The sequence below is a fragment of the Carettochelys insculpta genome, chromosome 10 (assembly GCF_033958435.1).
Source record: "Carettochelys insculpta isolate YL-2023 chromosome 10, ASM3395843v1, whole genome shotgun sequence".
Classification (NCBI taxonomy): Eukaryota; Metazoa; Chordata; order Testudines; family Carettochelyidae; genus Carettochelys; species Carettochelys insculpta.
This window is the reverse complement of record NC_134146.1, coordinates 20,607,530-20,635,379: the sequence shown is the minus strand read 5'-3', so window position 1 is coordinate 20,635,379 and position 27,850 is coordinate 20,607,530. Positions and strand designations below refer to the sequence as shown.

Here is a 27,850-nt window from a genome sequence, read left to right as displayed (position 1 = left end):
GTAAGGGGAAAAATGATTACTTTGAGATCACTCTTCCCACTCCCCTCTCCACTTTTCTACAGAGCTACATTTACACTGTCAGCTGCCAGGCATTCCACTTACCATTGCTGTTTCTGACACTGCTGCTTTTGGGTCAGCATGAGCCCCACTTTTTTAGAATGTTTGGGCTTAGTAATAGTTTCACTGTGCTGTTAAAATTTTCCGGAAGAACATGTGACCGAAGGGAAACGGCAATTTTTGACACTTTGTCCTGGCAAATCCTGAATGAGATTTTACAGGACAAAGCAAAGGCTCTTCCCTAGCACAAAGGTCTTAATATGTAAGGTCTTCAAATAAAGGGTGTGTGAAAGCTTCTCAAAGAAAATGTCGCAAGAATCCTTAATAATGTACACCGCTGTTCAACCTGAATGCAGGGGCCAGTACCAGTTTCCCATGTTGGTGCTATATGAGATGTGAATAGCTGAAGACTTGATGTTCCTTTATGTGGAATAGTTCTGCATGTCTGGAAAACTGGCTTCTTATTCACAGAATTTCCTCGTAGCTATTATGTTGATGAAGGGGATTTGTTCCTGTCTCTGTGGAAGTGGCAAAAGATTTACACCCAATGCTAGATATTGTTTGTGTGATTAATTTTGGAACCTTAATAAGGGTCAGTTTAAGTAAGGACGCAAACATAGAGGATGTTCCGTATTTAAAAAAAAAAAGGGGGGGGGCAAAGAACATGCATAAATGGAAGATTCATATGGCCTGAACCTCCAAAAACTCATTGACTATGTCTGCACTAGAAGCATCTGTCGACAGAAATTACTGTTGATGGGGAAATCTCAATGGAATCTCTGTCAACAGATTGCATCTACACACAACTTGCTCTGTCGACAGAGAACTGCCAGACTGCACTGCTCTCTGGTGCCAGAAAGCAGAATGGCAGCTCAAAGTTTCCACATTGCACGTCTGTTGACAGTACTCTGTTGAGAGGTTGTTATGCCTCAAATTTTTGAGGAATAATTCTGTTGAGGCAAACACAGGGTGCTGTTGAGAATCTGTCGACAGAATGCTTTAAGTGTTTAGGTGCTCCCTGAGTTACGTCGACAGAAGGTCCCTTCTGTTGACAAAACTCTCAAGTGTAGACCCAGCCATTGTGTTAATTGAAAAATGTCAGCCCTTCACATTCGTAAATTATTTAGCCGGTTCAGTCTCTGGGGAGAAATGGAACTGACTTTAAAAAGCTATCATTCACTGTTAGATGCTAGAGATAGCTGTGCTAGTCTATACACTATAGATATCAGGGATTAATAGCTTCAGGTTTATAACATATTCATATATTAAGAGCAACTCAGTTTGCTAATACATAGCAGCATTTTATTGCAGAACGTCTTTGCCTAGAAATAGCAGGAAGGCGCTAAGAGGAATGCTAATTCTAACATAGTTTTTTCACTTTTTATGATCTGTCAATAATCGCTTTAATAATATTTGGTGACTTTTTTAAATCAAGGCATTCCATTGACCAGCAATCTATGCTGGCTTTCAGTACCTGGAGAAAAGAAAAATGTAATTTACACAATATGGGAGAATTAGCTGTAGATCAAACTATGGCAGTAAACAAGTAATTCATTTTCATGAAAATCTGCTGGGAACCCCATGAGCAGGTTTTACAACTTACTTTTTTAAATAAAAATGTTTGGCTGTCTAAACACCACTTTTTAAGTGACCTGGCTGTAAAGGAAGCCATGTTTAACTTTCTCTGACTGAAGAAAGAGATTTATGCATACTTTCAGTATTCTAAGACGATTGGTAAATTGGCAGAAATGTACATTTCTGTAGCATGCATGAATTTTTCTCTTTGTTTTAAAGAAGTAAGAGTTTTAGGAACAGAAAAAAGGCACCCAAGCCAACAAATTTGCATTTTATTTCCTTTTGGAAGATAGAATTGGATCTGTTTGCCCGTCAGTGTTTACCTGTCAGTGTGTCTCTCCTGCCCAGCCCTGCAAAATCAAGTCTAGGTCTCCTGTTCAGCACCGTGGAAGTTGATGATGGAAGTTTTGTTGCTAACTTCAGTGGGAGCAAAATCACGGTTGAGTCTTAAGCTTATTTGTATTGCTTTAAATTTCATCCCTGGGTCATCGTATCCATCAGGTAAATCTGTATTTGCAGCATATTTGCCCCTTCCCTTCTTCCCACATAAAGTTAAATACAAGTGAAATCTTTATGTGGCCCTAATAGGCTGTGTCTACACTTGCCCCCAACTTTGAAGGGGGCTTGTAATCAGGGTCATGGGAGATTACTAATGAAGTGCTGCGGTGAATATGCAGCACTTCGTTAGGCTAATTTTCCCCCACAGCATCTTTGAAGCTTCAAACTTCGTAGTGCTGGCATGCGTATAGGTGTGGGTGCTTCGAAGTGCCCGTGCTACTTTGAAGTCCCTGTACTCATCAAAATTTTCACTGAAGCACTTCATTAGTAATCTCCCGTGGCCCGGATTACCATGCCCCCTTTGAAGTTGGGGGCAGGTGTAGATGCAGCCATAGGGAATGGGGATTGCTGGTTAATGGAATGTGCCGGATAACAAAACTTTTTGCTCTGCCATCCCTGCCCTTATGCCCAGGTAACACCACCCCTATCCTGGTCCATCAGTAGTAGGTAGGCTCCCCACCCCATGATCTCTCTTGTGGCTGGGGTTAGTGCCGACTGTCAGAAGCCCCGCAAGGGTCAGCTGGTGAGGCAGGGGTCAGGTGTGCCTGCCTGCAGATGTGGCAGTATTGTGGATGGGGCCAGTGATAGTTAACAGATGTTTCCGGTTAACTGAGTGTATAACAAAGCCACGTAAGAGATTTCCCAATTTAGTTCAGAACTGTAAACTTTTTCTAAGCAAGTGTACAGGTTTTTCTTTCTTTAATATTACAATTTATAGCCCCAGTTTATTCTTTCACTGACTGGAGTCTGTTTACTCAGGGTCAGTGCTCTTTAAAGACTCTAGGGATACCCATGGGTCAGCCATTTGGCCTAGTAAATTATCAACAATACCCTTCTCGTTTTGTTTGGTTTTTGTTACAAATTTAGTGCTCAGGACAGCCCTGCTGTGTCATAGTGGCACATTGCCTAGCAGATGAGCCTCACTCCTGACTGTTCAGGCTTCTCTTTAGAGACCAGCAACAAGGATGCTAATTAGTTTCAACAGTAGCAGTGGTTTTAATAACAGAGACTCATCTCTGTCAGGAACTGGATTAAAATCACCGTGTAATGTCATGTAGTGCACCAGAGTCAGAACAACTATAGGACAATAATGATTATTGGCATATTCAGGCTTGAACCAGGAAAATCAAATTCAAAGGTTCTAAAGTATGTGGTTGGCCCATCACAGCAGTCAGATTCCAGGCTGTGAGATATTTTGCTGATGTTAACCCTGCAAAGGCACCTTTTCCCCTCCAGCTCCTGATGGACGTGGTTTGCTGTTCCCAGCCAATGGGAACTGTGGAGGGCAGGGCCTCCAAGGAAATGCTGACTGCCGCTTACCGTCACTCCCATTGCCTGGAAAGGGCAAACCATGGTCACTAGGAGCTGCAGGGGGTTGACTGGGGAGAGGGAGGGGCAGCACCTGTGGACAGTCAGCATCCAACAGTGGTGAATGCCAGATTCCCTAGAGGGAGTGAATAGAACAGGTAATCATTGAGCAATCCCTCTCATGTCATCCATTTCCAGCCTCTGACAAACAGAGGGTAGGGACATCATTCATACACATCCTGGTTAATAGTTATTGATAGACCTAACTTCCATGAATTTATCTAGTTATATTTTCAACCCTGTTAAAGGCTTGGTCTTCACAACATCCTCCGGCAAGGAGTTCCGCGGTCTACTGTGTACTGAGTGAAGAAAAACTTCATTTTGTTAGTTTTAAACTTGAGACCCATTAATTCCATTTAGTGACCTCTAGTTCTTATCTTATGGGAACAAGTAAATAACTTTTCCTTATTAATGTTTTCCATACCGGTCATAATTTTATAGACCTCTATCATATCCCCCCTTAGTCTCCTCTTTTCTAAGCTGAAAAGTCCTAGTCTTTTTAATCTTTCTTCATACAGCACCCATTCCAAACCCCTCATCGTTTCTGGTGCTGCTTTCTGAGTCTCTTACAATGCCAATAGATCTTTTTTGAGATGAGGTGACCACAGCTGTACACAGTATTCAAGATGTGGGTGTACCATGGTTGTCTATAGAGGCAACAGGATATTCTTTGTCTTATTCTTTATCCCTTTTTAAATGATTCCTAACATTCTCTTTGCTTTTTTGACTACTGCTGACATTGAGTGGATGTTTTCAGAGAAGCATTTGAAGCTCCCCACAAGAAACTATCCACGATGACTCCAAGATCTCTCTCTTGAGTGGTTATAGTAAATTAGTCTGCAGCATTTTGCATGTATAATTGGGATTATTTTTCCAATGTGCATTACTTTACATTTATCAACATTTCATTTGCCATTTTGTTGACCAGTCGCTTAGTTATGTGAGATCTTTCTGAAAGTTCTGTTACCCCTCGTACAATGAGGGGTACTGGAACCGGAACGCTGTGTTTGAAACAACTGTGCTATTTTGAGCGCATGGAAAAACTGTGGTATTGCTATTCTGGGATACATTTGGATCCCAACATAGCAATTGCCATTTATATATAATCTAAATGTCCCTCCCTATTCCTTAAATTCATCCCATTATTGCTAGCTATATACTTTTTACTAAGCTAAAAGAAAATCTTCTAACCCATTTATGTTTATTTTTGTGTAGGCTGTTACTTAGTTTTCTGTCCTGTCCCATTTGTTGCTTAGGCTTTTTTTATTTTTTTTTCTTAGCAGCTATCTCTGAGATTCTGTTTCTTTAAAAATGTAAAATGCATGAGTGCTTGGAAGTCAGCAGTCATAATTTTCCAAATCTGAATTCCTCAGTAAATTACCCCTTCACCAAACCAGGAAACAGATCTTGTTTGCATTTTCTAGTCTTTACAGTTGCCTTTGTATTTATCCTTTCTCACTGATGTTTTCAATTTTGGGTCTCTTCTTATTTGTTAATGAACATATGAAATAAGGCTGGACTCAGCACAGAGTGCTCCAGTACCTCTGTTTCCTGAGGATGCCTAGATGTGCATGAGAAGGAATTTCTCTTCCTATAAGTGTCAAATACCATCCCCCCCAATTTTGTATATATTTTCTTTTCTTGTTTTTATAGACCTGTCTTAGGGCTTTGCCCTCACTCTCAGATTTTTCCATGGATCCTGGTTATTTTTTTCATTTAGAACCAGCCTTCCTCTGTTTTCATACCCTTTCTCATCCTTTGGTTTTTATTTAATTAAAGTCTGATAAAGTTGAAAATTAGGCACTAATCTTCAAAACACTTTATGCACATGCTTGACTTCGGGCCTGTGCATCAGCTCATCGGTATTGGTAGGTCTACTGCTGTGCTTACAATTAAGTAGATACGCAAGTACTTGCAGGATTGAGGCATTAGTCTTCAAATGAAGGAATTGAAGTGCTTCTCCCAGCTTCTGCAAATAAATATCTAGCATAGAATTTAATTAGTTGTCGCACAAAAAATGAATCAAGGTTTGGAAAACATGCCTGCCAGTGAGAGACTTCAGAAACTCAGCCTATTTAGTTATCCAAGAGATGGTTAACCGGTGAGTTGATCATGTTCTGCAAGTCCTCTATACAAGGAAGAGAGTTCCAATAAAGAAATAAAAGGCACTGTGAAATCCAATGGTTGGAAGCTGCAGCAAGACAAATTCAGACTTAAATAAGATGCACATTTTTAACAGTGTAGGTTATTAACTGCTGAACAATTTGAGGGATTCTCTGTTGTATGAAATCTTTAAATCAAAACTGAGTAGCTTTCCAAAAGCTATGCTATAGATCATGCATAAGTCATTGGCTGTGTTGTGCTGGAGATCAAACTAGTTGGTTTGCCTGAAAATTGCCTGAAAATCTATTAATATTTGAAAAACATACACATAAATATAAAAATAGTCGATAAGCATGGATGAGTAACACTAGGCCAGAGGGGTAGCCTTGTTAGTCTTTAGCTTCACAGATAACAAGCAGTCCTGTCGCACCTTGAAGACCAACAAATGTATTGCATCATGAGCTTTCATGGGTAAGATCCACTTCTTAAGATGATAGTCCAGTAAGGTAGACAGATTAGTCCAGTAAGTCTGCTCTCCTACGTAACACAGGCTTCAGAATCGGTCCCACCAGTTTCTGTGGTCGGCCTGTCATTCATGCATGGACTATACCATATAAGCTGTGTGGTAAACCCTCGATTTAATGGACTAATGTGGGGAAGGGGTGTCTATATTAATACCAAAAGTTCATTAAATCCAAATCTGCAGGACTGGAGGCACCTTGGAAGACACGAACCAAAACAGAGTCTCCTGCTCCCTGACACTCTCGTGGGAGGAGTGCAGGGCAGCTTCAGCGGCAGTGGTTCTGGCAGCTTCTCCAGCCCCGGTAGCCCCAGGCGCTCCTGCAGCCCCAGTAGGGGTTACTGGAGTGAAATTTTGCTAAAGTGTGAATAGAACAAGTTGTAAAAGGAAAAGTTGTAGTACTCAGATCATGTTAAAAATAGTAGGAATATCCCAAATTAAATGTTGCAAGTTATTTATAAACAACAAAGTTCTCTCCTTTGCAAACCTAGATATGTGCTTAACCTTTATACATTGTGAGTCGTCACTGAAGCCAATAGGACTACTCATTTGTTTAGTCAAGCATGAGTGTAACTTTTTCAGGATCCAGGCCAAAGTTAGATCTACTTTTTTTTTTTTTTTTGATAAATATTAGTGTTTCAGCACACACATCTTGTTCTGAGTGGAAATGTTGCATTTACTGGGCTAGTCAACCTCCATTTGTCAACCTTGATTACTCTTTTTGGTTCTCTGTGCCTTAAATATTGAGTCTGTTCTGGTATGGCTATGGTCTGAAGAAGTGGGTCTGTCCCACGAAAGCTCATCATCTAATAAATTATTTTGTTAGTGTTTAAAGTGCTACTGGACTGCTTTTTTGTTTTGATAGGCTATAGACTGGCATGGCTTTCTCTCTGTTACTGGGCTAGATTTGAACTGGCAGCTGAAGTAAAGAAAAAAACCCACATTATTCTATCTACTGAGCCATTCAGTTCTTGTAGAATATATTTGCAGTCTGCTAAGAGAATAATGCAGATCATTAGTGGATCATTAGTGAGTCTAAGTATTTTCCATCTATTTCTTGTCCTTTTAAATGTGAACGTTACAGGAACATTACAGATTTTTTTTTTGTTGAAAACAGGCTTTGGTGTATTTGGAGGTAGGACGTGGACAATTTGAAGTATCTATAGATGGCATAGTCATTGAATCATATGTAATTGTCCAGTTCTTGTCATTAATTAGTCAACTCCATTCTGTCTAATTAATCTAATTTAAGTCTCAACACATCTGCATAAAAATGGTCCTTGGTCAGAGCAGCTCTCGGCTGAAAACCTTTGACTCCGAACTGCTAGTAAACATGTTTACAATAATTGCACAATCTCTTTTATTTACCTTTTTCAAACGTCTTCTACAATAAAATCCTGTTTTGGGGAAGTGGGAGAAGGAATGATCCCTTTTTAGCATGCACAGAGTTTTCTTGAATGTATTTTTTGTATTATTTCTTGAATTACTTTGAATGTAGCACATCTTGCCATCTTAGTATGAAAAGTCATGCATAGGCTTCAGTAACTGAACACAGGAGCTACCACTGTATGGACTTGATAATGAGCCTGTAATTTTTGCATAAGCATTTCATACTGGCAGTTTTCTCACAGAGCATAATTTGTCTTTTATTCATTGTAGATAGTTTTTGTGAAACAAAACTCCCATTCATGATGGGCTGAGCAAAAGTAGTAAAACAACGTCATAGCTGGGCTTCATTGTACACTGTGATTTTATGGCAAGAATGTTAATGATTTGTTTATGAATAAGTGAGCCTGTAGTATTGTGAAACAATATGTGATAGGATTGCTGAATGGTCATTTTGAAAGCAGGGAATTCCTGAATGGAATAAGCTGTAGATGTCTCTCTCTCAAACTCATTATAAGTAGGGTTATGGATTTTAAACAGCAGCATTTACTTAGTGGATTATTATATCCTGCTGCACTCATCCGACATGAGTACCAACCATAACTGTTTGCTGATAGCAAGTGGATAACTAAGCTATTTTAAGGACAGTTAATCTTGTGTAGGTGGCTTATTTTGAGAAGGAAAGTTTTTTTTATTTTTTTTAAATTCTGTGCTTAAAGTGGCAGCTTTGTTGGCATCGTCATAGGTTACAACTGTATTTTTGAGGTTTCACTGCATTGCTTTGATGTGATACAATGCGTTGCTGAACCCCCATTCAGTCTTCCTCCTGAAATTTCAGGTTAGTTGCAGATGTCTCTTATGGGTATGAAGCACACCATTTCATAAGCTGTGATGAGGAAAAACTTGAATAGTTTTCATATTTTTTGTGATTTCTTGACAGATTATCCCCAAATTATTTTCTGAGCAAGAACATTTGGTGGAAAAGATTACTCAGTCTGCAACTACATCTGTCCAGTGACTTTTGAAAATCCCTGCACAAAGGGGAGGGTTAGAGGGACACCAGCAAGTCTTGCAGTGCTGGATGCCATAATAAAATCCAGGAAAATATTTCTAATTCAGTCCAGAGTTTGTATGGTATTCAGCAAATAACATATGGGGCTACACAGTGAATAATGAGGATAAAAAGAAATTTTGAAAAACTGCCTCATTCCTTAAGCTCTGCCCTATGGAGGCACTGAATGAAGCTGTACTCCTGTGAAAACAATAGTATGCAGTAAGGGGGACAGAATTAAGGTTACGTGGGCAGCCTTGATTTTGGTGCTTCCTAGTTTTTGAGTTTTTTGCATTATATCCTCAATGTTCCTTTTCACATTAATTTTTTGAGGACAGGCAGGGGACTTGGGTATGAAATACAGGTACAGTAAACCCTTGAGTTACACAGAGGTTGTGTTTCCTTAGCACCCGCATAACTTGAATTTTCATACAAGTTGAGGGAAGATCGGAACCAGGCTGCGGTTCCCAGCTCCCCTGGGCTTGCAGGAGCCAGGAGACTGACCAGCTGAGCAGAGCTGGTCAGTTTTCTGGCTCCCAGAGTGGCAGGGAGCTGGGAATCAGGGGGGCAGCCAGGTTCCCATCTCCCTGCCACTTGCAGGACCCAGCTGGTCAGTTTCGTGGGTCCCGGCAAGGGTGGGGAGCTGTGAACCAGGGGCAGCCTGGCTCCACTCTGCTCCTAGGAGCCAGGAAACTAAGCAGGGCTGCTGTTCTGGTCAGTTTCCCAGCTCTGCAAGTGGAGGGCAGCCAGGCTGCTTTCTGATTCCCAGCTCCCCACCACTCCGGGGATCAGGAAATTGCTCCTGTCGGGGCAGGAGCCTGACTTTATGCTGCACCTGTGACAGGAGTGGCTTCCTGTTGGGGCAGCAGCTGCAAGTCATGCTGCCATTCCTGACAGGAGTAGGAAACCACTCCTGTCAGGGCAGCAAGAGTCAGGCTACTAGGAGTGGCTTGTCACTCCTGTCAGGGATGGCAGTCACATTAACCCGAGACACTCGCAACTTGGTTTTGCATATCTTGTGTTCGTATAGTAAATCCTCCCTTGTCTGGCATTTTCTCATTCAGCAACATCACTCATCCAGCAGACACAATAGATGTTGCTGGACCAGAGAGCAATCGTGGCAGGCTGGGGTGCAGAGCCCTGATGGCAGCGCCAGCCACAGGGACCCTGGCAGCTCTGTGGCTTGTAGCTGGCTAGGGCACAGAGCCCATAGGCAGCCCTGCAACAGTGGGGGTCCCAGGGAACCCTGGCAGCCCTGTGGTTGGGAGCTGGCTGGGGCACAGAGCTGTGCCAGCAGCCACCCATAGCTGTGGAAACCTGGTCAGGATTTAGAGGCGACTGGCAGCCCCATGCCTGGGAGCCCTGCAGGATGGGGGATTGAGGGGAGCCTGACAGCTCTGTGGGAGAGCTTTATGGGGGATACCAACTGGCCTGGCCTCCCCTCATCTGGCATATCCCTTCTGCCAGCACCACTAAGGCCCTGAGTGGCCTCCCTAGCTGTCCCTCCCCCATTGTCCGCCATGGACAGGGCTAATCCAGCTTGTCCGGAGTGTCCCCTCCCACAGCTGCCCTGTGGGGCTGGAGCAACCTCCTGCCTGTGGTGCGCTGGGGGCTCTCCAGCGTCTATCAGTTAAGTGTAACCGGAAAGCCTAATCTCTTTAGGATGAGGTTTACCAGTTAACCATTTACACTTTAATATCCCTAAATTGAAGTAGCATCTACTGCAGCAGATTGTACTATGTGTTGTGTACAGACATAATGAAAAAATGCTTGACAGACCAAGTTTTCTGCTTAGTAAATAATGTAAATACAATAATGGCATCTGCAAGACGCCTTTCAAAATTATTGAACTTAACGACAGTTTTATGTTTAAATCTGATTAAAGCGGCATGGAAATAATTACAGAATTATCTATTGTGTGTAGTCAGAAGAATGACCCTGTGAATCAGTGTGCACATCCTTCCAGAAAACCAGGAATTTCAGCAATGTATTCAGGAAACCTCTTATGCAGTTGGCATAATGAAATAACGTTGCAGCAGGAGCTCTGGAAGTAAGCTTCCCTGCCTGTAGAAAAAGTATGTCATTTCTTGAAACTGACCTTTGTAATACATGTGTACATGAATGGTTACCTCTGAGATTGGAATTTATATGAAGGATAACACTGCCTGGGGGATTTCTCTGAAAATCACTTGCAGTTATGAAATATATGAAATCCATCTGCAGTGCTATTCCCTCCACCACCACCACCACCACCACAAAATCCTGTTTCCACTGTGGCATTGGGAGCCAGAATCTGTTCCGATGGGAAAGAGCATTCCGATAGATGTAATGTCAGCATGCTGCCTCAGAAGCCTGGTTGAAAATGGCAACAAACAGAATAATAGGAAATGAGGGTTGGAAGAGACCTCAGGAGGTCATCTAGTGAGTTGCCCTACTCGAAGCAGGACTGACCTGACTAAAGCATCCCGGCCAGGACTTTGTCAAGCTGTTCAGTAAAAGGTGCTAATGATAGAGATTCCTCCACTTCCTCAGGTAACCCATTCCAGTGCTTCACCATCCTCCCAGTGAAATTGTTTTTTCTAATATCCAACAGAGAGCACTCCCATTACAACTTAAGACCGTTGTTCCTTATTCTGTCATTTGCCTCCACTGAGAACAGCCTATCTCCATGTTCTGTGGAACCCTGCCCCTTCTGGTTGAAGGCTGCAGCTTCTGCACAGTAAATAAGCCCAGTTCCCTCAGCCTCGCCTCATAAGTTGCATGCCCCAGCCCCCTAATCATTTTTATTGGTCTCTGCTGGGCTCTTTCAATTTGTGTGTCCTTTCAGTAACGGGGGGGGGGGGGGCAGGGCTGGGGAGCAGGGACACCACTGAATACAGAGGCAGTCTTATGGAGAAAAATGGATTTTACTCCAACATATGTGTTCTTTCTGCACCAAACAGGATCTAGTCTGGCATCTGATTAATACATGCAAGTTGGCTTCCAGAGTTATTGATTGTGCTTTCTTCTCAGACAGTACATCAAAGGCAGGAGGCCTAATGAGTGCAGATAGATTAGTGCAGATAGGGCGGTTATCAAATCTGTTACCTTCCAGATCTCCAAGATAGCAGCACCTACAGTGGGGATAAATCATCCTCTTCCTTAGCATCATTTCCTACAACCCCAGTTGCTGTGGGCAGATTCTCAGGAGGTATAAATATTCATCACTGATTACTATGTACACCATCTGAGGAGTTTCCTCAAGAACAAGCATAAATTATTCCTTTGGAGATTATGATGTATTTATTACTTACACAATTTGAAGATTTCCCTCACACCTGTACACTGGAATTGTCTGGTCTCTGATACTGAATGAGTGAATACATAGCCAAAGTGATTTTTTCTACTTCCATAAGAACAGTTGCAGATAAAAATATCAGTGAGACTATGGAGGAAGATTATGTTAATGGTGGTTTATTTTTATGCACACACACTTTCTCTCCAATTACACAGTACATTATTGAGCTTCACCAAATATTTGGTGGTGATTAATGGTGTATTACATGCTTAGTGTTATGCTCTGGCTAAACATAAGAAGAAATCTCAAATTAGTTTCTCTGTCACATCAAGGATATTGGTGATACTAAAAAGGTTTTGTTAATTTCTAAATATAGCAGTGGTAAAACGAGAGAGAAAAATAGCCACATCAAAGGCCAAGTATCAAAGCTATTTAGTTATCTGCAGACAATACAGGGAAGTGGGATTACAAACAGACTCTCCTACAATCTGTTGAAGTGCCTTCCTTGTTAATCCTGTAGAAGAGGCGTCATTTAGAGAACAATGCCCATACAGAAAATCATATTTTAAAATATTTGCTAACCTTTGTTACCAATAAGTTATGTTATTAAACCAAATATTGAAACAAATTAACTTAAATTTTTCATCATTTTTGCTGTTAATTTTAGTTTTTATGTTATTTATTCCGTTGAACAATGAAACTTCACTCTTCTACATATAACCATTTACATCCTCTTTTTTTCTTGTGCAACTAGAACATTGCTGTTATGTTTGGGTTTCCAACTATGATGGCATAACAGGGTGCACTCACCTCGCGTAAATGCCCCGTGGCCAAGTGCGTGGGCCTGCACCCCCCCTCTTTGTGGTGTTTCTTCTGTGACTCAGCCCTCCAGCAGGGAGACACACAGTCTGTGCATGTGAAATAAAGCAACCCCTTTTGGGGATTGAGCAGGGGTGGGTCTCTCAGTGCTCTCTGCAATGTCTTTCTGTTTGTTCCTGCTCCACAAAAGAGTGATGCCTCAGAGCATCTTCTCTGGAGGCAACAACTATTTCCTCCTTTGGGTCTTTCTGGTCACAACTCCCCAGCCAGGCCACATTAATGAGGTTTCCCATCTGGGGTGCTTCAAAGTACAGGCTTCTTCCCTCAGTGGATAACTGGGATAGAAGGGGGCCTGGGCAAACCTTTTACTACAGGTCCCAGCTCAGGAACCCTTTAGATAGCAGCTGTCTGCAATGTCCCTTTAAATAACTGCGTTGCTGCTATAATTCCCTGGGCCGCTTCTCAGTGGCTCCCACACATTCTTCCCTCTTATCTCAGGGCCTTGTCCTGATGGCATCAGACCAGCCAGTCCAGAGCACTGTCTGCTCTCCCCCAGCTTTAGCAAGAAACTGCCCTTACTGTGGCCCTGAAGCTCTTCTCGTCCTGACCTGCTGGGCAGCTTGGTGCGACACGTCTCTGCCCTTTTATGAGACAGGCTGTGGCAGGACCACAAGGCGTCCAGAGAAGCCCTCAGGGCCTAGTCTTCCCTGTCACATACCTCCCTGCTCAGATGAGATTGAGGTTATGCTCTTGCTCTGCTTACCTACTGTTTTGCTTTAGTTCAGCAGAGTATTTACAGAGTCCAGCCTTTAGTCCGGTATTTAGTCCAGCCTTTGCCTGTGCCACTGTCTATCAGAATTCTCCCTCCCTGACGTATCTTATCCATGGAGCTTTGGGAGTCTTTGCCCTGGTGTCTCAGGGTTTCCTGGTAGCCCTCTCCTCCTGGAGAGATTAGGTTGTCTCTCACCCCAGTGAATCAGAGTCTTCTCTCCTCAGGCCTTTCTGCCTGAGCTATTTACAGTAGTCTCTGCCTTGGTGCTTTAGGGTTTCTCTTCCTGGGTTTTCTGCCTGAAGAGTTTTTTGTCCATCTTTTTCCCTAGTTGATCATGGTGTTCTCCTTCAGGCCTGTCTGTCTGGAGAACTATTCACACAGTTCTTTCCCTCTTAGTCAGCATTCTTTCTTCCAGGCCTCTTGTGTGGAGAGCTGTTCATGTCATCTTGGTTGCTCAAAGCAGGATGGATGGTCACCCTATCTAGGGATGCAGTGGGGTTTCATTGTATTTGAAAGCTCATGAGCTTTGTTTGGGAGAGACTCATATCTTTAGTATCAAGCATATTGATAAACTCAAAATTAGCTCTTAATTTGTAATACACATTTCACTTTCTTAAAGGTTAATATAAATGTCCTGGTTTGGAACAAGCACCTCACCAATCCAACCCAAATCTTTGGCTCACAGGGAAGCTTGAGGGAGGTGGCCAGGGAGCACTCCAGTTTGTAACTGCTTAACGAGTTATTGATTTGTTGCAGAGAAACAAAGGAGGAATATGACTTAAATGTTTTTTGAAAAGGTTGGGTTAGGGAACGCCTATATTTCTGGTGCCTATTGCGTACTAGATAGTCAGTCTGCCTGTCACAGAGAATAGTGGAAGACCTTTCTAAGGCATGCTTTGACACAAAAAATATTGGAATTATTTCAACAGTAAATTGAAAAAGAAATAGCCGTGTTCATGCTGCACAATTCTATTTTACTATTGGGCCTTCTGTATCCCTTAATGCGTCTACTGGAAACTCAAGTTAGTGAAATAAATTGTTGGAGGTCTTCTCACAATAAAAATGAATAGACGTGACATACGGGTGTCTCAGTGTTTTTTCTGTTCTGTTTCTTCTCCGTCTTCATTTTCTTCACTTCCTTTCTTACCTCTTTCTGTTCTGTCATCTCTTGTTTTCTAGTTTGCGTATGACCAAATAAATGTACATAAATACACAGGTTTGCACAGATGACATTCAGGTACATTGGTCCTTTCAGAATTTTTAATCCAGTTCAAGAATGCTGATTTGTACATACACAAACAATGCTTCTTGAGGACAAAAGCTGGTGAGGAGTAGAACACCTGTTTTAAATGACATGTATGTAGTCTCCTTTGGTGATATGTTTTTGAGCCATGTTTCCTGTCGCATTTTCATTTGCTCATTGCTGGACTTGCTTCAGTTATTAGTAATGGAAGGGAAGACGAAAAGAAGGTGCTGGAACATACAAATACCAGGTAGGGTTAGTGGAGTCCGAACAGGTGTGAAAACTATTCACATCAGATGTAATCCTATGGATCCAGACAGGACAGGCAATTGTAGTAAAAATGATTAGTTGAAAATGTTTGTTCTTTGTTCCTAACAATAGTAATAAACTTTTTCTTATCCTACTTACGATTATTCACTGTGGACACAACACTGGGAGTATTAAGCAATCAGCGTCATGAGATACAAAACAGCAATAAAATAATCTAAATTAATATTATTTTGTAAATAAATAATGTAATTGCATTTGCATGCTTAATGCTGACTTTTTATTTGTTTGCATGGGAAGACAATCACAGCAGACAAATATTGATTCCCTCTCACCCAGGTGTTGATCTTGGTAAAGGGACTCTGATTATCCAGCATCTAAGTCCAAGCTGTAAATTGGCATGGGAGTAATGTTCACATCTGGGATTTTGGCTGGCCTGTTGTAGAGATAAGATCAGTCGTGTGTGTCTCATCTGCCTCCATTCTTCCCCAGAGCTGGGAGCGTGTTTGCATCTGGGCTTGTGTTTTTGTTTGAGCAGTAATCCTGCTGATTGGAATCACAAACATGGTTATGGAACCAACTAATCTACGCCAGAGCAAACAAGTACACAGCGTATGAGAACAAGACGTTTCACATGAATTAAGTTGTCCATGAAACACAAGTTCTTTGAACTTGTAAGAAAACAATGCAAAGAGAGTATCATAACAGGGGCCTGTTTTAACCGTGGCCACTGGGAGAGTTTGTGACTTGTATTTTTACAACCCTGATGATTAGAGTTGTGGAAGGCAGCATATGCCATATCACAACAAAGAAGTAAGATGTCTGCCTACCAACTGGCATTGAGGAGAGGGAATGTATTTTAGTGCTCACAAGCGAGGACAGAGCAGAAGCACCCACTGAAAATGTTTTTGAAGTCGAATTGGCTTCTCTTCCCCTTCATGCAAGTCCCTTCAAGACACATATATTTACCCTAATCTCCTCATTTAAAAAAAAAAGCCCCTTCTGCCTCTCCAGCAACAGCCTCATCTCCTGTCTCTGTGCTTCCTTTCTTCTGCCTCCCACTTCTGTGAGATTCCTTCTGGATTTCATTGTTGCCATTTATACCCTGAGTGATCTCATCTGATCACATGCTACCAGCTATCTTCTCTATGTCAATGACTCACTTTTCCAGGCCTGACATTTTCCCTTCCATCCAGTCCTGTGTTCATGGGCGGTGGGTGACCCCACAGCTTGGGGCAACAAGCACCAACAGCTCCACCCCTGAGGCTCCCCTCTCACCTCCCGCGTGGCCACTGGCTTCTGCCTAGCCCTCTCCTCACCACACAATGGGGCCGCTGCCTTCCAGCCCAGGGTAGTGTGGCCTCAGAGCTCCATGAAGCTGGTGTGCAGCACAGCAGAGCCCCCAACGTGCCTGCCTCAGCCTCTGCCACTGCAAAAGCAGGCTGAGGGAGGGAGTCTGCAGGTGAGGCAGTTTGGGAAGGCATTGCCTTCCCCTGCGTACAATACCCGCCACCCACGCCTGCATTTTTCTTGTTCTGGCTTCTCCTGATGGGTGTCTTGTGAAGCTTACTGCATGGCCAAAATCAAATGCCTTTTCTTTGCCCCCATAACATTCTCCATTCCACATCTTCTCTGTCACCGGTCACATTGCTTCTTGCTGGTAATGCTAGCTTTGTTCATCTGTGTGTTTGTTGCACACAAATATCACCTTCACAAATGTGGGGTGGGATAGCTCAGTGGTTAGAGTATTGGCCCCGTAAACCCAGGGTTGTGAGCTCAATCCTTGAAGGGGTCTTCCAAGGGTCTGGGGCAATTAGATTAAATAAAAAAAAAAGTCAGGGATGGTTATAGGTTCTGCTGTGAGCATAGGGGACTGGACTCAGTGACCACTCAAGGTCCCTTCCAGTTCTACAAGATGTGTATATCACTATATTTCCTTAGGTCTTCATCTTACACCTGGAACAAACCCTATCATAGTGCTTATAAGAAATCTGTTAATTTCTTAAAATAGGTAGGGTGAGCGTCACTGAATCACTGCTTTTAGTATTATTTTTATAGAAAAAGTAATACTGTTTTGCTAAATCATTCATAGAAATTGTATATATTTCTTCATGTTTTCAGTCTTCGACTGTTCATATATAATTTGTCATTTCACACAATAACATCCTTAGGACAGGAGTACTGTGCCTTCTCTTCATCGATCCATAATCTCATCCCAATCCTGGCTGGATCCTGGGAGTCCTATTGAAATTCCAATCTTAAATATCAATATTAGTAACTAGCACCCCTAAAATGCCAAAAGTACTTTTAGTTGAGCATCTGTCCTTGAGTTGTTCTGGTTGCCATTATAAAACACATAAAACAGGGGTGATTAGCTAGTTTTTCATTGAAGTGTCTGCTGTCATCTGAAAATATCTGTAATGAATTTTGGTTTGATAAATTAGCAAAATATATGTATGTATGGTTTAGCAAGAGCCAAGACACAGTCTTAACAAGCTGCTTTCTAGAATTTGATCAGTTTTAAAACAATTACACAAACCAGTTTGCTTGAATATGAAGAGTTGTGAAATGGTTGTGGATTCCACAGACCTGCATGCATAGTAATAGGGTTTGAATTACAGAGCATATTGCTGGTGGAACCAATGAATTTTGATAGTAAGTATATCTGTCTCCTTTATAGAGGGTATTATTATATTATCCAGTGGAATATTAGGTGACACACTAATAAAATAAAATATAAATATATACTGTAAAGTTGAACAAACAGAAAAATGTGTTTAAAGTGTATTAACAATATTTACTGAAACAAAAAGGCAGATTAAATGTAGCAAAACTCCTCTCCACTGTCAGCAATGCATCTAAGTTCCTGGTCTGCAGTTTGATTTCCATCTCCACCCTCTTTCTCCACAACCATAATCTCAGCCCAGTGTCTTCATTTAAACAAATACTGCATGACATTCCGGGAAGTGGCAAAAACGCCCTGCGCAATGACTTGGAGCATTTGAGGATCGACATGTGAGCGCTGTTAGCGTCGAGCTTATGGCGCAGCCTGCCTTCTGTTTGTGTTTACACGGTTAGTGGGTGCTCTGAATTCTCGGATAGCGCTTTGCATTCTGGGATAGTGACATCAAACACCCACTAGCAACTGTGGCAAATTGGGCTTGGAAGTAGGAGTTGCAGATCTCCACTGAAGACCAGAAAGTAGTTAAGTTTATCTTGTTGCTTTGTGTTAGCTGATTTCCTTTGTACTTTTCCCCACAATCTGACCACCCTCCCAATTTTTGTGTGAGATTTCTTTTGCGCACTCTCAGACTGCCACGCTGGAACAAGTTGTGCTCCTTGTTCTCTTTAATGCCTAGTGTGTGATTATGTCACAGCCCAATAAATTAAGTGGTTCTGTGTTTGTCACCACCAGATTTGGGAGTCATACCACCATACTGCAGTCTACATTTGATTGAATTTGGTTTTGTATCTTAGTCTCCTAGGGTGTCATTGGAGAAAAATAATAGAAAAAATCACTTGCATATTTCTTAATGTCAGTGTTGAGAATATCTATGTATGTTCTGCTTTTCTTCTTCATTGCTTAAGTTGTAAATATAATCATTAGAAAGGCGCACTCTCTGTATTTTCTCTCCAAACAATCTTGTTTAATTGCATGTAGTCATGGTGGGCTTTTCTTAGCCCTTTGGCCACGGGAATGATTTTTGTTTTCATTGACAAATTAGAACTAAAATGTACAAAATGTTAACTTTTAGTTTTATGTCTTGAGTATTTAGTACTTACAATTTAAAATTGATAACTGTGGGGAAATAATTGTTTTAAGGAATTACTCTGTTTGACTAGTTGAAGGATCGTGGTATGAAATATGAGATGAAAACTCTTCAGATTATAAAGCTGTGGCCTGATGAAAGATTAATCTGTGTAGTTGATCTTTGTGGTCTGTGGGAAGCATATTTAACTATTATTCAAGTGATTACTGTGCAAGACCAAAACTTGCTGTCACTGGGGCAAGAACTACTTCCAAGGCAGAGCCCCTTTGGGAAAAAGTCCATGTTGCACCACACAACAGTGAGCTCTCTGGTCAGCTATGGACTGGGGCTTCTTGGTTACAAAGAGGGAGATATGGTCAACCTTTGTGGGTTGGAAGGAAAGTGAACCGAATGTAAGAAGATATTGTGAGAACCTCAGTGGTTTAAAGAAGAGTTTGAAGGACCAGCATCATGGTTTTGTGTGATAGTTTCCTAGAATGATTATTAGCCCAGTAAAGGGGTAGCCAAGTTAGTCTGTATCTTCAAAAGTAACATGAAGACCTGTGGCACATTATAGACTAACAGATATTTTGGAGCATGCATCTGACAAAGCGGGTCTTTGCCTACGAAAGCTTATACTCCAAAATATCTTTTAGTCTATAAGGTTCCACAGGTTGTCTTGTTGCTTTAGTCCAGTAAAGTTTGTGTAGATTTAAAAAAAACTGAATGAGTATCAGATCCTGTAAACATGAAAATACTATTATAATTAACACACTAATCCTGTCCCTGTCATTCTCTGGGAATTAATTAAGCTTGTTTACCTGCTCCAGGAAATTGAAGCTCTCGGTGTTATATTGCTTATTGGTTCTTTGTGCTTCTTGTCAATACAGAGCCAAAATCAAAAGCACTGTGGCTGGACTACAAATTTATGTACAGTTTTGCTTCCTTGAGCATTTTTAATACAAGAACGATCACATGAAAGTGAGTTGTTCTGGTACATAAAATGTGAATGATAATGGTGTGCCCTGAACTGTTATGTGTTAAATTCATAGAAATCATTCTTTTTGAGAACCGAGTGAGTGTAATGTGCTTTAAAGGTTACAGATTGACAGCACTGGAAAGCTAATGTCTCAGTTTTAAAAAAAAAAAAAAGCTGCGCTGGTGACCCCTAAAAGTCATCATTTGCCAACTTTTGCCACTGAAGATACCAGCTTGGAATGCTAAGGTTCAGATGCACTGTGTTGCAGTTTCTAGCTTCAATTGCTATGCCACTCAGTGGAATTCACAGCTCCCAGTACAATGAATGGATACAGTCAGGTACCACAGAACAAGATCCATACCAGCCAGCATATTGAGCTGCCTAAGCTACTCACTATGAGGGGTGTGACTCAAGCACTGTCCCCTCCAGATGCTAGATGCCTAAGTCTGGGCCAGATGGAGGTGACCATCACTCCTTACGATTCTCAGCTGGAGTTAAGTGCTTATGCTGTTTTTGGAAAAACTGCTGGGGTGGGTGAGAGAAGATTACATCTGTGCTCATGATGCATAGCTCAGTGGATGGGGTATTCACTTGGGAAATGGGAGACTTGGGTACAGTTTTCATTCTCCTTTGCTTGATGTGGAGCTGGGATTTGAATGAGAGTTTGCTACCTATAGAGGTATTCTCATGCATATTTAATTATTTATCAGTAATGACACAGTTTCAATAGGAGGGGCCCAACCATAGTATCCCATTGCCTGGGGCACTCATCTGGGGGTGGAAAACCCAAGGTCAAAGGCCTGCTCCACATCAGGTAAGGGCAGGAAATTGAGCCTGAATCTCCCACATCCCATAGAAGTTCTCTACTCACCAGGCTAAAGGAAAATAGCATTTACCTCCTCTTTCATCTTCTGGGTTTCTTTGTGTGCACTGAGAACACCTATCAGCTTAGGCCAGGAAGGCAAGATAGCTAGGGAATGCCTAGCGCGAGGGTTCTGCTAGACTTAAGTGCCTGGAGGCTCAAACACTGAGAAGTCCTTTGGCACCTTATAGACTAACAGATTTTTTGGAGCATAAGCATTTGTGCGCAAAGACCCACATTGTCAGATGCATGTCATATGGTGGCTCAGACTGAAATGACACTGCATGCCCTGTGGTAGAAACTTTAAGCACCCCTGGGTTTAGGTGGCAGCTGAACAAGGGTTTTGAGGATCTTGGTTTCATCTACATTTTAGACGTAGTGCACTTCAGATGTGTAAATCCTTTTGTGGATCTGGTCATAAGGCACTGATTCAGTAGTGCACTTGAGCATGTGTAACCCCCACACGTAGATGTGGTTAGCTGTCTGATGTAGTGGTATCTAGACCATGCTTACAATGCATGAGTAGACCCACTGACTGCTGGGTATGTTTCAATGGGTCCACTAAGGTATTGAAAGTTAAACAGGTGTTTAGGTACTTTTATTAATTGGGGACCTCACTTTTGGCATCTGCTCACAAATCTTTACATTCGCATGCCTTCTGCAATGTGCCTCTTATAATGGCAATGGAAGTTTGTCTCTCTCCATACCATCAGCGTACCTCAGTCTAAAGAGGACGCCCTGTCAGTCGGAGAGTTAGTAGTGTGTCTTTACCCATTCTAGACATACCCTTAATGAGGAGACTAGCAGCTAGTTTGCAGTTTAATGCCAATTTCCCTTGTAGGTTTTGAGCATTTGCCAAAGGATGCGTAATTCTCATATCAGAGTAGAAACTCAAATGACTGCATAAACAACATGGAAACCTTCAGAGATGCCCTGTAGTCTGATGACAGGCCCATAACTTCATGGGTAGAGTATACAAACAAGTATTATTTTCAGAGACCATCAGTGTTTCTGCCTTTTCACTATACTCGTGAGAGTGTTTAGGATCCTGTGGATTCAGTATTAGTCTTCTTCTTTATTATCGTCATCATCAAACAGCCATTAGTACTAAACCTTGAGGAACTAAGGATTGAAGTGTTTCAGATTAATGTATTGATTTAAAAGTCTTTCAGTTCACTCCCTGATGGTATATTTAGACAAATGATAAAGGTTGTTGCTAAGGGATTTATGCATTTTGAATGGTGAATCAATCTTTGTAAAGAGTCCATATAAAACATTTATATAGAACATATGTAGACAAGAAAGGGTGATATAGAACATATCTGATTAAATAAAATATTTAATAAGATCTTGAGTTTAAAGCACAGAACTAAAAATCAGAAGACATGAATTCTAGTCCTGGATCTGACAGACTTTCTGCATGACCTTGGGCAAATCACTGGGTTTCATATTTGGAAAACAGAGACAATAATACTACTTATGCGTGCAGGAAGGCTAAGCTAAATGAGGTTTGCAAAGCATGCTGAAATCTTGTAATAGCATATGCCAAGTATAGTTTTTATTAATAAATCTCCTCTGCTAAACTGATGATTTAAAGTATAGTTTCAGTAAAAAATAACCAGAGGCATGGTAAAGTTAGTAAAGGGGTGTAATTCGTGGGCCTGATTTGAAGACTGCAATCAATGAAGCTGCTTTTAGAAATAAATTTTGTATATTAATAACTGCATGTTCTTTCCAAGTAAATAGTGATGAGCAAACACTTAATTTCTGAGTTCAGGATCAGTTCAAAACTCACTCTGCTAAATTGATTTGAAAATCTCTCAGGAATTAACTTTATTGAAAAACATTTAAAATATTTTATTGGGGTAAGTGCTACCTACCCTTATGGCCCAGTATTACCATTTACCTCAGTGAATACTGTATCTTGTTCAAAGTCAACGACAAAAGGGGGTGCATGTTGATTGCTAAATTATAGGGTCACAAAGATAAGGGTCACATTTTGTCTCATCCTTTTTTCCTTCCAAATGTTTTGATTTTCCTATTTTATCTTAAGAAAAGGCTTGCTGAGTGTATTCTGGCATTACCAGGAAGGTTAGTCTGTGCACAGATTCAGTGTATGACTGGGATCTTGATTGGTTTGAGTGGGATCTATAGGCACCCAATGTGATGGATTTACATAAGGCAGGAATCTTTTGTTTCCCTGTTTGATTCTCCTACCCTTTCAGTGGAAAAGTAACAGCAGCGTCCAAGGTAGTATACTAGTTGGCACCATCACATGACTTTTCATGTCAAAGCAGAGTCCCAGGAAGCATCTTAGAATGCTGGGAACTTAATATCTTCAAAGTTCTATTGTCCTTAAATGGACTATCCAGCCTGATTCTGTTTTCTGGTGGGCATTTCCCCAAGTGCACGTGCAAGTAAGGGTCAGTATTTCTAACTTCAGAAATGATACATGCATGCTGATTTGTATAAACATGTTCAGTAAATCATAACCTGTCCAATGAGACCTCACATGACTCACCTTGGAGAAGACATACCTTAATTGTGAGCCATGGGTGTTGTAGGCAGGGGGAAGACAGCCTATCCTCTGGTGGGGGCTGCACCCAGGTGCTTGTCAGCTTCTTAGACTTTCAGGGGTGAACGGAGGCTGCAGCTGTGTCGTCCATCAGCTTCCTGGAGCTCCAAGGCCACACTATACTGTGTCCTCCCATTGTGTGGGTGGTGTTTTGGGGGTAGCTGGTCATAGGCCAGTGGCCACAGTGGGTGGGGTCTCGGGCAGGTACATGGAGTTGGATGTCCTTGTCTCTTCAAGTCCTGGGGTCACACATCATTGGTGGTCTTAATTATACCATATTCACATTATTTTTATATATATATAGTATGGGGTATGAGATCATACCCAGTGCTCCTGAAAGTCAGGTCACTTTCATTTAGATGCACAGATATGGATTTAGGAACCTAAAGTTAGGCATTCAAATTCAGAAATTTTGGCCTCTCTCCTGGGTCAGTCTGTGTGTGTGTCCTATTTAATTGCATGTGTTTATTCATTTCTGATAGTAATATGCTTTTTAATGCATAAAACATTCTTTTTACTGCAAATGAGGCTTAAAAGGCCCTGTGGACAGTTAAAGGTGTGCAAGTAAATAAAAGTGTTAACATTCAGTCCTTTTTTGTCCGAATTCAAACAAACTGATTTTTTTATTTGTATTTTAGCATTTTCAGACCATGCTGAAGACCAAGCTCAATGTCTTAACCCTTCGGAAAGAGCCTCTTCCTACAGTGATCTTCCATGAACCGGAAGCCATTGAGCTGTGCACCACAACTCCCTTGATGAAGACCCGAACCCACGCTGGATGCAAGGTATTTGAAAACTCAAAACCCAAAGCGCAACACCACTGTGGAACTGTTCCACATTTGTAAGAGGAAAGTAGAAAAAATGTATTGTTATCTTGGAAATCTCATTAAGTAATGCTAATACTCTGAGGTTTATAAATCAAAAGAATTTTTTGGCTTTTTAAATTAACATTCTGCTCTTCTATAAATGAGGTTCTCGTGCACAGAAAATGAAATCCCAAAGCAGTTTTGCAATCCTGGCAATGAATAGCACTTGGATCCCAGCCTTCCAAAATTGCTTATTATACTTAACGGGCAAATGTTTTAGTGATGGTACCATTTCACCTTGGCTAATTTGAACATGATTATCAGTACTAACACTGAGATGAATGATGCAGGTCCGAGGCCTGAGCACCCTGGTTAGTACTTTCACTAAAATGCATGTAAGCCCATTGAAGTAGGTTTGGAGATCAGGCTTGAAATCATGCTTACAAATAAAGGATTAGATCTTGAATCAGTTAACCAAGGTGATTATCTAGAATTACATAAAGAGCAGACCGAAAGCACCATCTGTTCTCTCGAAAGAGTGCGTCCACACAGCCACGGGCACTCTTTTGAAAGAACGGGCCAGGAAACGCTGTGGACGGGGTCGCATGGCTTGAAAGCCCTTCTGGGAGCACCAGCCATGCATTGCCTTAAAGGGCCTCTCCCTGCGCATGCTGCTGAGGCCTGCCAAGCTGTTTACAGTGAAGCTGAGCCTGTGCCTGGTTCTTATCCTCGTTTATAAGAGCCAGACCCACAGCAGCTGCAGACCCAAAGAATCACTCTGGCTTGCCTGCAGGCTACCATCCTGGCAGCCATCTTCAGCCTTCTGTGGTGCTGGAGACCCAGCCCTGGGGGTCACAACCCACCACACCCTTTCCATGCCACTCCTAGGCCATCTGGCGCATCTGGACCCATCCCACGGGTTCCCACTGGTGGCAGTTGTACATAAAACCCTTTCGGATGACACAGTTGTAAATGAAACAATTTCAAGTTGTAAGTAAAACTTACAACATCTTTTGTGTCTGTTGTTTTGTTCTGCTAATAGCCACTGAGATATTGCCATTTAGTAGTTGTTGTTTGGAGGGAAAACTTCCTTGCTTGTGGTTTTCTGTTTTCACAGCATTCTCAGTAGGCATAGGAATGAGTAGTGTGTATAGCATGAACCAAAATGCGTTACGGTATTAAGCTGTTTTCTCCCCAGTATTTTGTGAGCAAACCTTGGTTCTAGGAAGTTTAATGTTCTTGTGGCTCTTTGTTATGAGTGCTCATGCTCAGAACCAGGTGCCATAGCTGCACTGTACTGATGCTGTAGGACTCAGACCAAATGAACCCTACATCGTTACTAGTGCCAGAGGTTTTCCAAGTAATGTCTTCTGTGCTTTGTGTCGATGCAGAATGAAATGTAGAGAACATCTGTAGTCGCTGTGGCCTGCTTGCGGATTTGTACAGGACACTCTGGTCTTGATCCTGCCTGGTGCTGAGATCTGTTATTGTTCAAGACAATAAGATTAGCTGCTGCTATTTTTCAGCTATCCTGTGAGGTGTAATGTAGTTAATGTTTGTATACAGTGGAAAAATGGAAACAGAAAAGTGCTTTTAGTATTTTGATCACAACAATAGTAGTAGTTGTTCTCAGGTAAGAAATGCAACTTGGTACATAGGACATGATTTGACTTAAACTCTAGTACAACTGGGAAAGGGAGAAGGCTCAGAATATTGTGCTATTGTTTCCAGCTGACCTGTTGGGCCAGATTTTTAATCAAAGGTTTCTAATGTGCTGCTACCAAAAATTAAGCACATATCTTTTTGTATGTGCAAATGAGTGCAATTTAGATGCCTGCATATAAGAATTTGGCTCCCACTTGTTCACATTCTACAGATTTAGATTCTGACTTGTAGCTCTTTTCATTATTAACTGTGATATGCTGCTGTGTTTTCAAGTGGAAGCTTTTCTTCTTTTCAGTACAGTGCTAAGTACTGTAGCATCAGGTAGAGATTGGAAACCTGGAACACTTCCAGATGAAGTATGTTGCTGAAAATAGTAGCGTCCCACAACCAGGTGCTTCTACTGTCCGTTTGACAGATTCTTTGAGGAATAATCAAATATTATATTAATTTATCCAGATTTCGAGCTCCTTGTTTTACTATCTCTAAAGCTATGAAGGCATAACAAGAGAGCTTGTGTATTCTGTTGCTGATTTCTCAGGCATTTTTACTGTAATGCAAAAGGACAGAGGTTAGAAATGCTGCCTTGCAACTTTTGAAGTGGTGTCAGTGGTTGAAAATTTTTGTTAAATTATAAGGCTCTTCACTCGGAAGTCTGTACTGAAGGATCAGGGACCAGAATCAGTAATGGTTTTGATCAAATGTAGCAACCTTGCTCTGAGGGCAAATTTTATTTGTCCTGTTTCCCTCAGTTTGGATGACCTATTCCTTTATACTTGGACTGACTGGATTAGAGCAGCATGAGCCCAACAAGGAATATTGTTGATCAAAACTGATTTGCTATAAATTAGGTACACCTACTTTCTTTCCTAGTAACAAGTTTTGTTAAATGGCAACCTACATTTTCTAGATACAACATTTGCAGGCATGACAGATTCCCTGTGTTTTTCTTTTTTACTTAATTGGGAAGATTATTAAATTCGAGCTCTTTGCTCATCTCTGTTGGAGGAGTAATGTTAACGTTTCTGAAATGACATGTGAGCCTAATGCATTTAAAGTTATTTTCAAGTAAGATAGCGGGTAACTTGCATAATTCACATTAGCATCTTAATGATGTTTTAAAATCAAATGTCACTCATGGATATGGATGAAAAAATAAGAATTAATGAAAGCAAACTATACCTGCTGTTGTGCAGTGGGTCAAAAGATATATTCACCAGCAGGAGAAAGGACCTAATCCTGTGTTTGCACTTCCTAAATGGTAATGGATAGTGTAGTTTGTGTTCTGTGCAGACTGGGGTCCTACCTCACCATTGCAGCTTCTAGTTATATAGTATAATTGGAGATACACATCTCCTAGAGCTGGACAGGACCTCAGGGGGTCATCTAGTCCAGTCCCCTGCCCTCTTGGTAGTACCAAGCACCATCCCTGGCATCTATTTGCCCTAGTTCCTAAATGGCCTCCTCGAGGATTGAGCTCACAACCCTGGGTTTAACAGGCCAATGCTCAAACCCCTGAGCTATCCCTCCATGCTTAACATATGGAGATATACATATCTTGTTGAACTAGAAGGAACCTTGAGCGGTCATTGAGTCTAGCCCCCTGCCTGGACCAAGCACCCCCCTGACAGATTACTTCTTCTGTTTAAATCTATTTGCCTCAGACCCTTAAATGGCCTCCTCAAGAGCTGAGCTCAGAACCCTGGGTTAAGAGGCCAATGCTCAAACAACGGAGTTATCCTTCTACCCACGCATCCTTCTACAATATACGTTATACTAACAAGCTTCTGTAGCTGGTGCATGATATGGCTTTATGGAATATTGAAGACCCTGGGCAAACTCCATGTTTTCATAAAACCTCTGTTAAATCCTTAACTTTATTAGGAGTTACTCCAGATTTATACTAGCATGACACAAATCAGAATTTGGCCCATCCAATGCAAACAATCCATAATTAATTAATTTCTAGTGAATAGTAAGCAATATTGTCTCCTGCCTGAAAAATAACAGTCTCATTATGTTCCACACAAATAAGAAAATTCTCATGGCGGGACCTGTAAAATAGGTGTACTAAAGTTTCCCTTCCGGGTCTTATTACGATCTCCTTTACATTAGAGAAATGATGCCTGAGTAGTTAGAGGAGTTGCACCAGCTTTAAAGATAACTGAGAGGCTGGACAGGAACAGACATGAAGTTTGGAATCCTAGAATAACACAGAATT

General features: G+C 41.5%; 1 protein-coding gene across 1 annotated transcript in view; it reads left to right on the top strand.

Annotated features, from left to right (window-relative positions):
- Window positions 1–27,850, top strand: part of PID1 (phosphotyrosine interaction domain containing 1) — a 141,018-nt gene that overhangs the window by 39,577 nt on the left and 73,591 nt on the right. The window contains exon 2 of the mRNA XM_075003901.1: window positions 23,800–23,946. Coding sequence (XP_074860002.1) covers window positions 23,800–23,946 — 147 coding nt within the window. The remainder of the gene's footprint in view (window positions 1–23,799; window positions 23,947–27,850) is intronic.